General features: G+C 44.6%; 1 protein-coding gene across 1 annotated transcript in view; it reads right to left on the reverse strand.

Annotated features, from left to right (window-relative positions):
• METTL21C (methyltransferase like 21C) overlaps nt 1-10,986 on the reverse strand; it is a 30,051-nt gene that overhangs the window by 1,574 nt on the left and 17,491 nt on the right. Inside the window, exons 2-5 of the mRNA XM_009644542.2 lie at nt 8,410-8,488; nt 6,413-6,526; nt 2,189-2,352; nt 735-877 (exon numbers count right to left, since the gene is read on the reverse strand). Coding sequence (XP_009642837.2) covers nt 735-877; nt 2,189-2,352; nt 6,413-6,526; nt 8,410-8,488 — 500 coding nt within the window. The remainder of the gene's footprint in view (nt 1-734; nt 878-2,188; nt 2,353-6,412; nt 6,527-8,409; nt 8,489-10,986) is intronic.

A 10,986-nucleotide genomic window follows, 5' to 3' on the forward strand; every position in this document is an offset into this window, starting at 1 on the left:
TTTTCTTGGAAAGTTTTACCATCTGCATTCTGACACCTAATTAATGTGAGGACTGATGATCTGACATTTCAAAATAAGATACTGTTTCACCCACCCATATGCTTTCTTTTTCTCTATTGTTCTGAAATTGTCTGCCATTTTCTGTGAGCTTTTTCAATAAATGTGGATCTGAAAACTTTTGAAATCTTAATTTTCATGTCTTTATCAGTTGACCCTTTCTTCCCTCAAAGGCAGTTTTCTCAGTCCACATAAAATTCTGTTTTTAAGAGCAGGAGAAGCAAAGACTGAGAAAGAACTGTTTGCGAGTATGGTTTTCCATACTGCAATGGGACTGTTCCAGCTGTTCTTTAAAAGAAGCATATTTAATTGTTTTGAACTCCTTTATTTAACCTCTCACAATTTTCTTTTTCAGCCTCCTTTTTGTACTGCTGTTTGTTTGCTTCCCAACAGCGAGTGATTGGAAACACGGAAAAAGCTGAACGCTTCTTCCTGAGTTCCCTTTCTTAATTTTTTTTCAATACCCGCATCCAGTGTACAAATAACCCCGGTGCCACGGTTCTCTTGGTGTGAACTGTCAGATTCGCATAAGGCAGAGCTTTCTGCTGAAGTACTTCACAGCTCCGTTCTGCGTAGGGAAACCTCTGCTGTCAGAAGTGTCATCTAAGAAACCCTCCTTAATATTTGTGTGCCGCTCTCACAGCCACGTCTCTCTGGCTGCTGTATCGTGTACTTACCCCCGGCCACACCACGGCTCCGAAGTGTTCTATGGACTCCTGGATGACGATCTGATGGCCAACGTATGTGTAGTGCTCCTTATCAAAGTAGTGGGAGACTCTAGGAACCCAGTTCTGCAGTATTGTAAGAGTTACTGGTGAATCTGTGAGAGAAAAGACACGATCTGTGGTTTTATATGGGGGTTTTGTGAAGATAGTACATAGGCACGTGGACTAGGGAAGCTGCCAGGCCATTGGCCGCAAGACTGGTTGTGGTCCAGATGTGGATGGTCGGGATGGCCAGGGAGTGAAAGGAGCAGTGGTCGCCTCCGAGTGTTTGCATGGGCAATTTACAGAAATGAGCCTTTTAGAAAAATCTACTAACTCAGATAGAAGACTTCCAGGAACAAGTTAGCTCGTATTTCGGGGTGCGCCCTAGTTCACACTGTGCTAGAGTGTACCATGTAGGGCTGTGTGCTGTAGTTTTCGGTTGTGGGGCCAACAGATCCAGAACTTTAAGCTGCTTTTGACAAAAGAAGGATTTAACTCTGACATTGAAGTCTAGATATAAGGAAGAAATTCTTTACAATGAGGGTGGTGAAACATTGGAACGGGTTGCCCAGAGAGGCGGTGGAGGCCCCGTCCCTGGAAACATTCAAGGCCAGGTTGGATGGGGCTCTGAGCAACCTGATCTAGTTAGCAGTGTCCCTGCTCCCTGCAGGGGGGTTGGACTAGATGACCTCTAGGGGTCCCTTCCAACCCAAAGCATTCTATGAAGAAAACCTAGTTCTCTTTAATGGTTATCTTTTAACTACTCTTCCACAAAATCAGGGTTGTAAGATACTCTTTCATGTGGACAGATGCGGTGCTGTTCGGGGAGCCTCGGTACGACGGCTGCGGTAGCATCCCTCCTCGTAGCCAGTAGGCTTGTAGGTGAGATTTTGCAGGTCAGCTCTGCTGAACTGCTCCACCTGATCTCGCTGAAAACAAGGACGCTGTTCTGAAGGACTGTCCTGCTGTTGGAAGCCTGTTAGCAGGATATGCGTAGATGATACAAAATCGTCTTTAACCGCAAAGAAAAAACTTGCTCTGGCTTGCATGGATTTTAATGGATACCTGGAGTCCTCGGTAGGTGTTTGAGCAATTTGGCCTGTTGAAATTCATAATATCGCAGCTCCAACAGTGCCAGCCCAATTAATGCGTATTATAGCTCTGATTGTAATTGAGAAATAATTCTTAAATGTCTAAATAAAATCCAGAGACCTTTTTAAACAGGCACCTTAATAATGGAGGTAGTCCTTTTTGTAGATTTATCTGATAATAAATACAAACATAAGGGGAAAATGGTGGAAAAAAAAACCCAGAGAGCAAAAGAAAAAGTGACACGGTGACATCTGCTACTTGTAGACTGAGGAAAAGGGAAGTATGAAGTGCTAGCGTGCCATGGCAATTGCAGTGTTTAAATTGGATTAAACCTGAGTTGGATTCTGCCGTTGAAGATGCACACTTGGAGCTGCACGTGCAGGTTTCAGAGCCGTAGTGCTCTTCACAGGTTTCTTCTTTCTCAGCTTGGCAGTCCATTACTCTTTGAATTTCGTTGCGGAAGGGTGGCTGCTGCGCAGTGATCATGGCCAAAGATCTGAAACAGAAGGGGGAAAATAATCTTGTAAAAGCTTGAGGACGCGCTCTCTGTACGAGATGTGGTTGGAAGAAGACGGTGGGCTTTGGTTTTGGGAGGGTTTTTGATAACGGGTTGGAGGGACGGGAAGCCACGATGAGAGGAGACATCCCCACTCCACTGGAAGTTGCTGCGAGCACTTTCTGGTAATTCAGTAATACTACAGAGTTTTTATTTTATTGTGTTTATCATATTTATTATTTTATGGGGTTATTTTATCATTTATGCAAAATGACCGAGCGGATGCCACTAATCAGTATGAAAAGCTGCTTGCACAGTGCTCCTATCAGTCGAAGCAACAGCTGAGAGAGAGGAACTGTCTTTTAATGTCCGTGACTTCTTACCTCTGCACCTTACTGTTTCCTAAAGAACTTGGGACTCACGACAAAAGGGGTTAGTTTGCTGCAGCCAGCGCTCTTGATTTTGTCTCCTTGCATACAGCTGCCTTCTCTTCTCTGCCTTTTCCTGCAGAACAGCTAATTGAATTACCCTGAAATGCAGTGAACTGCAGGGCATGCGGGTTGCAGTCAGGAAACAATTGCGGTGAGAAGTTTGGATGGGTGAGCTGTTTTGGAGAGCCCTGCGTCTGTTGTGAATGACTGCATCTTCAGTGGAAGAAGGAGCTGCGTGATGCCAGCTAACCAGCAGTAGAAGCAGGAGCAGGACTGGATCTAAATTTGCCTGGGGAGAAATACCCCAGTGAAACTTTCCGCTTAACTAGAGTTTTCTTCAGTGGTGGCACCTATGTGTGCACATACCCACATGTACACATAGGTGTATAAAGAGAAAATGGTTCATAACTTGCTCTGGCCAGAGGCTGTACAAGTTCACCCTTCCCACGTATCGCGGTGGCTGGGGAGTGCTACGGTTTTGTCCATCATTGGCCTCGCTCTGTTTGGTTTTTAGGAATGCATACGTGTGCGCTCTCTCCAGCCGCGTGCACTGCAGAGAGCACGTTGTGTAATTTGGGTTGCATCATGCTGCAGGTGGCTGTTCTAGATAGCCTGGTCAGAAGGGGGAGAGGTTTGGCAGCAGCCGGGAGGTTCAGCAATGCCTGCAGGTAGTTTTTTAAAGAGCAGAGTGACTGCTGACTTGTGGGGGTGGTTTATTTGCACACATGATATCAACACCATTGCCGTTTTAGTGATACCTGATATATTCCTTCTTGCTACCCTGTTTATTCACAAGGACTGGATTTATGTTCAAACAACTCAAGCACTGCGTCTGTTCAGTCGTACTGTTTCAGAAAAGAGAGTACTTGTAAAGTAACTTGATTTCTGCAGATTTTTTTTTTAATTATTATTTTATTTTATTTTATTCAGAGGGCCTCCATCTAGCTAGTAACAAGTTCTGGCTACGCACCTCTTGTGTATAATTTGAGGTAAGATGATGGTAGGTAAGAGACTGAGGATAATGCTGCAGTTACAGCATTCCCTGACGCATGAGGGAATGCATCCCTGTTCACGTTTCACAGGTGGAAGCGTGCCTCCTTGCAACAGCAATGGTTTCTGTGCAATCTCATATAATCAAAAGTACACTTCCAGTTTTCCGCAATGCCTCTCTTTCATATCTTGAGCTAGAAGAAAACCTGGTAATGTTTTAATGTTTCAGGAAATCTCTGGGAAAATATATTAAGACTTTTGTAATTAGCAAGGTGTGTAATGAAAATAGAAGAATGTCAGAACTGGTGATGGCTACAGCCAGAAAACACTTCCTTGGAGACCCAGTCTTTTGAACATTCCATGTTTAAACATGCAAAGCTCTACATTTTCAAAGTTGGGTTTGGTTTTGTTGTTGTTTGCTTTTTTTTTTTAATTTGGTAAGGCTCTTGTACCATGAAATCTGTACTATTGAAGTGAAAGGCCAGTCCTGAAATTGCAAAGCAGGGGGAAACTTTGCATTGTCCAGTACCCTTATATGTAAAAAACAGAAAAGCTTGTTTAATGAGTAAACTCGTTCACTCGTCAGTTTGGGCAGGAAGTGATCCCTCTGTATTTTTTTTTTTCTTTGCTTAGATATGTTCTTACTGCAGCAGGTCAGAATTTCAGCTGGCTGTGCATAGCAGTGCATACCCCAAGATAGCTCGGAAACAAGCTTCGTAAATATATACTTGTTGATCCACTGTTAAGTACTTGCAGTAAATATAACTGTGTTTCTGATCATGAGAGAGAGAGAGAGAGAGACCCTATTACCACTCATTCAGTACAAACTGAGTTCTGAGCTAAATTAGACATGTTGCATTAATTTTTCGAAATGAAGATTGCTGTGCTTTCTCCTGCTCAGTCCTTTGAGCTCCTCTAAATGAGGAGTCTGCTTAAATATTTACAAAGATGCTTTGTTGTTTTTATTAAATCCCTTCTTACAGTGGTCGGGGGGTCTAGAAGATGCCTAGCGGTTACACTGGTACTGTAGTGAGACTGGTGTGGTCCTTAAGTCTGTCAGTTGCCCGAGTTCTTGGGTGGTAAACTGGGGGATAAAGATGATGCACTTTGCACTTGTATGTCACCTAACACACGGGGTTCTGGTTTGTGGCCGGGGCTTCTAGATGCTGTAATATCTTTCCATAGGTGTAGTTCTTGCAAAATAGAAAGGTGGTGTTGGGTTTTGGTTTGGTTGTGGGGTTTTTTTAATACAGCTTACTACCATAACTATTAATTATGTATTTCATAAACTGGAGTAAAAAGTAAGGTTTTCTTTAGCTGCAAGCTACAGGACAGATTTAGTCTTATAATTGCAAAAGTTCAGGTAGATTAGCATCTGGTAGATTAGCATCTTGGCCTTCATGATGCCCAGCTTTATTTTATGATTTTAAATGACAAAAGGTACCTGAAGACTACAGGCATGAGTGAGTACCAAGTAAGCTATTTGCAAATAGGTGGTGTTTTGCGTTGTTACGTACCCTATGTGTAATATGGTCAAGCTGCTGCTCTGCTTCCAGAATTGTAAATACGGACGTTTCTTAGTATCAACATTTTTCTGATCCATATTTCACTGAAAATGGTGCATCTCTAAAAGCATTTTGATTTAATACAGTAATATTGCAACCAAAATCTGTTCCCTTAGAAAATGTTGGCTCTTCCTGAATGTTAGCAGCTGATTTCTTTGCAAAATGATCCCAAAGGGAAATCATCATTAAATTCTGTGCTTTGCAAAGTTTTTAAACTGTATTGGCTTCATTAATAGTCTTAAACTGTTGTGAACAAAACAACTTGTAAAATCACATTTGATTTCTTCAGAACCTAAGCAAGAAAGAATAAATCACAAAATTATATCTATTTGACAATGCCGCGGAAAACTAACAAGGTAATTAGACACTGAAGGGCAAGTTGTAAGGCGACAATAAACCCTAAGGTAACAGTTTATCCCCTATAAGAATGAAATTTGTGCTGCCTAACTTCCAAAATCCATTGCTTGGAAAGAGCTTTTCCAGTCTTAGCTACGTGGCCCAAAAAAAAAAGTAGGTTAGCGAGCAGTACTGTGTCACTGGGTCTTCAGCTGTAAGCACAACTCCGCTGAAACAAATTTCTCTCACCTCCCCACGAAGTGACGCGGCATAGTCTGTTCTAGTCTGAATTACTTGGGCAAAAGCCAGCTCCGTTTGCTCACATGGGAAACGCAGCGTGCTCTTTGCGAGACAGGGCTTAGCCGTGCACTCACACCATACACAAACGTCCGTCTGCCTTAGAGCTCATGCACTTCTCTCATGTTCTCATGCACTAAATAAAAAGTATTGCAAAAAGATGAACGTAAATGCTAGGAAATAAAGGAAACGTCAGTGCTAGGAACATCGCTATAGTAAACCTATGCGATATGTGAGTCTGCAAGGTAAATGCATCCAAATACTGAAACCCAGCAAGGAGAGTCCCTCCTCACGGAAGAGCAGGGGTTAGGTAAGCTGCACTTTGTCGGCTCACACGGCTGACCTGGAATAGAAGGATTCGGGCAAACCTATTTCCTTCGTTAGTTAGCAGAGCGCGGGGCGGCACGCCGGCCGGGGTGAGCTGGGCAGCTCTGGGGTTACCTGCTGTGGCGGAGGGCGCTGGAGGCTTCCCGTGGGCAGATGCATGCTCCAGAGGTTTTTATACAGGCATGCACCTGGAGGGAATAACTCTGCTCCGACCAGTGGGATCGCAGGCTATTTAGGGTAACATTACCAGGCGGCAGTGCTTGAGGAACTTACTGTGTTACACTAAACTCTTCCGCGTTTGCAGTACGAAAGGAAAATGCTCTTCGGCTCTCACGTCCCACACCTACCACCCTTCGGAAATAAAATCTTTGCTTCCACCAACCTCTTGCTCCGGTTTTGCAGATTTAAGCGTTCCCTGCGTTTGCCTTACGGGCTGCGGTGCTGACCCGGGCAAGCAACTGACCGTGGGCAAACCGGCGCACAAATAACCTGTGTGTGGCCGCTTGCCGCCAGCCCCAAGACAGAGAAAAGTTCCTGAAGCTCCGACTGCCAGGGAAAGGTCAAGCCTTGCTTGCCCTGCTGAGCCTCTGGCTGGGGAGGCCCTGCGTACCCTCCCCTGTGTCCCCCCGCCCCCGCCACGGAGAGTGTGGGGAACCGGCGGTCCCGAGGAAATAACAGCTTTCCCCTCATCTTCTAGTGCAGGTCGTAACCATAGGAAATATTTTATCTACTGAAAGAGAGAGAGTGCGAACACGAAAAATCACGTTTTCATCAGCAAAAATCTTGCAGTTGCTTGTTTTAAAAGAGCAGCTGGGTATTACAGACGTCAGCGCTAAAGAACTATGTATTCCTTACACCTTTCGAGAATTCGAGAGTTTTATGTGCATCTAGCACTTTGCTGCCCTTCTGCCCTCCCTTTTCCTTCTTGGAAAAGCTTCTGTAGAAAGAAATTCAACTGGAGGGTAAGAAAAATTTAAAAGGAACTTCGAAAGTCATAAAGCTAGGAAACAAGCCCCAGCTAATTAACAAATAACTGAAGGTTGGCAATAGAAGTAAGGTGCGGAGGGTGTGGGAATGTAGATTTTTTTTTTTAACTCTGCCTACAGGCATTTGCATCTTTGGATGAGCAGCTTTTGAATTCAGGTGATGAAGAGCGGCAAAGGAAAAAAGGGAAAAAACGAGCCTTTTCTGTCACGGCGGCTGTGTATTTCACGCCTTAGCCGCTGCATGTCTCTGGCAGTCACACCACGTACAGGAGACACTCGGCTGCTCATTCAAATGCTCGCCAGTCTCTTCCCTCTGAAATCTGATAGTTAAAAGACAGGGTTTGTTGTTCTTTTTTTTTTTTTTTTTTTTTTTTTTCCTTTAAACACTTGGGACCTAGTATTAAGTTATTAACTGTGTTATGTTGATGTCATAAACATTGCATTTCACGGGCCCGCCTGACTTCACAAGCCGTGCAAGCGAGCGCTCCCGAGCTACGTCAGTAGCTGTTATTAGAAAGAAAAAGGCAGATACGCTGGTGTTGGAGTGACTGCCAATACCCCTTTTTAAAGACGTGGTCTTTTTAGCAGGCACGTTCCCGCTGTCATATTTATTGTATTTGTCACCGGGGGTGAATGTAGCTCAGACTGGTGCTGCTGTTAAAGTTCTTTGGCAATGGGACTGATGCTGCACATAAATAGTTTGGTTTGGTTTGGTTTTGTTTTTTTTTTTTTTTTAAATCAGAGGAACCGGCTTACTCGATATTGTGTCTCTTGCGTAAGCAACTGAAAAGGATGGCAACTGTAGGGACAGTGCTGCAGCTTATTTACAAATCGTGTGGGTATGGCTTCGTTTCTTGTTCATGAGTGATGCGGGAAGCAACCCTGATGCTCTGAAATGTGGCTGCTGTTGACGTATATTTACTATATAATTTCTATAAATGCTTCTTGTAGCTGCAGTCTATCTCCAAGCATTTCTTGTTTAACACTGAAAATGAGTGTGGTCTGGAGGTGTAGCCCTATGGAATTAAAATTTCTCCAGACTTTTGTGCGTAGGCAGGCTGGGGGGAGTACAGCACCGCAGTCCTGGGTGTAAAAGGGCAATTTTCACTTACTAGCTCAACGTACAGCTCCACAAAGCTCTTAATTATTCGGTTGGCTTCTCCGTTTCTGTAAACACTCATGGGATTTCCGCTGTCTAGACCATCTGTGGAAAACAAAACGCGAGAGGCTGCCAAAATGCAATGAAGTAAATCAAACTTCAGATATTTTTAGAATGTATTTTTTTTTTAATGCCAGTTGTGTGGCTTGGGTTTTGGGGGTTTTAAGTCTGGTTGTACAAAACCTAATTGGTGGTGTGGGTTGGTTTTTTTTTTCATTTTTAGTGCTATCAAACTACCAGGAAAGCTGGGAAGAGGATTCTTCCTAACTCTGCCCACCACTGAACTCAGCAGTAGCATCCTCTTCAGTGTACGGGCAGAGCAGAACTATGTTCTTATTACTGTATTCTAGATCAAAGCTATTTAAATTTAAAAGTTCCTCTGTTGTTAGTAGTAGCAAGTTCAGTGTAAAATGATGTAAAATTCTCAAAACCTCGATTAAAAGATTGTGAGAAATAGGTCCAAACCTGTTAAGGTCTTCTCTGAACCCAGTGGGAGCAAAAAGCTTGCCAGATTTCTGCCAAAAGAAGGCAGAGTTGGACTAGAAAAGTTAAAAGGTAATTCTTATCAATGAAATGAATAGTGACGAATCGCCAGGACCTGGGCGTTAATTACCCAGAGCGCTGCAGTGAAATTCCCGGCTCCGAACCAGAGCGTGGTGCCTGCTGCCGGCAGTAGGCTTGGTGGCAAAGCACGGGAAACTGTACCGATGCGGGGCCTCTTTCTGAGGGGGTCTCGGGGGGGACCTGGGGAACGGTGGGCCAGTTAGTCTGGCACCGGTGCTGGGTAAACTGAGAGGAAGGGTAGCGGTGGTGGTAGCCGGCAAACAGTAAGGCACAGCGTGGGAAAGGAGGGAAGGTTTTGTGTGTTCTTTGAAAGCGCCGACAAAGGTGTAGCGCAGGGTCCTCCGGCCGGCATGGATTTCCACAAGCTTTTGGTAAGGGCACTCGCTAAAGATCCTGATGGAAATTAAGCTCTGCTGGGATAAGAAGGGGGAGTGGTCTTGGCTTCTAATAATTTGTTAACGGCAAGGAGGCAATAAATGGTCAGGTTTACTGTGTCCCATGGGGGGCTGTGCTGCTGCCGAGTGTGTTCCTAAAACCTAACGGGAAACGAAGGAAATAGCGTGGTGACAATAATGTAGAATTATTCAAAATAGTGACAACAAAAATAAGCTGGAGAGTTCCAAAAGGATTTCTGACACGTTACGGGAGGTGATGATATGATAAATGAAATTCGGTGCTGACAAGTATAACATAATACACAGGGACAGCCTCTAACGCGGTACCACCTAGGAAAGAGATCTTGATGGCACCAGAGGCAGCTGTATAAAAATACTTTTGCAAACCGTATTGGTAATCAAAAACATAAAGGGACTGTTGGGTTTTTATAAAGAGAGGAGAAAAAAAACTGAAACAACGTAAAAGGAACATTGCTTTTCCACTGCAGGAATTCAGAGTTTGTCTCGCACGTTCGGTGTGTGACTCAAGTCTTGGATTAAAACGTTCAGGGTCTCAGAGCTCCTGTAGGATTTGCCGGAGGTCCTGGGTGGCCTGGTGAGTGACGGAGGAATAATGGCAGGCTCCCAGTTGTGGAGCAGATTCTCTTCATCCTTGTTGCTGGAGGCATCTGCTGGGCTTTTCTGGATGTGGAAAGCATGTTTGCATTCTCCAAATCGCAGGGACTTCTTAGCTGCTGTCAGCAGCCAGCTAAATGTCTACAGCGTGGTGTTGACAGGGCCTGTGCTGTTTGCTGAAGGACAAACAACTACAAGGTGAAATTTGTTCCGGTTAGCATCTTCAGGATTTGGGTTTTGGGTTTTTTTTTTCCTATTCCTTATGGCTGTGGGATGAATCCCCGGCTTAAAGTTGCTAATACCCAAAGGTAATGCAGGTGGCTTTCCTGAGTAGTGGCAGCCGAAGGTGTAGAGCAACACAGAATATGATCCTCAAACCAAACCCACTCTTTTCATTATTTTAAAAATGAGAGATATTTTCTCCTTGGTACAAGCCTTCTTTTGCTCGCCTAGCTGAGGGGACTCAGGGATGGGGACCCAACCACTTCCCTGGGCAGCCTGTCCCAGTGCTTGACAAAAACATTCCTTTTTTTTCTTTAATTGATTTGCATGGTAGGTTAGGCTTAACCCTATTTGCACATACATAAGGTGACACACATCTCAAACAAGGGAGCAAATCAGAGCATTGCCAGATAAGTAATTACTTAAAATTGTGCTACCACATAGGGAATCTTCACGTTCAGGAGCTCAGAGGAATGAAGAAATGCTCCCAGATTTGATGCTGAGAAGAGGGGTGCCAGGCTGTGCCCACCCAGCCAGCAGCTCCCGCCTGCCGCGCGTTTAAAGCCTGCTCCGTCCTGCCCCGGCAGCGCAAGCCCCGCGGCTCGGTGCAAAGCTCTTGGGGAAACCAGCACTGCATCGCCTGGGCTCGCTGCGGGGACCAAGGTGGTGAGGAACATAAACTGAGTGTTTATTTTCATCGTCTGACCATCCTCTGTGCCTTAGGCTGCTGTGGGTTGGGCTCGAAGG

This window comes from Egretta garzetta, unplaced genomic scaffold (genome assembly GCF_000687185.1).
Source record: "Egretta garzetta isolate BGI_Z169 unplaced genomic scaffold, ASM68718v1 scaffold548, whole genome shotgun sequence".
In the NCBI taxonomy this organism is placed as follows: domain Eukaryota; kingdom Metazoa; phylum Chordata; class Aves; order Pelecaniformes; family Ardeidae; genus Egretta; species Egretta garzetta.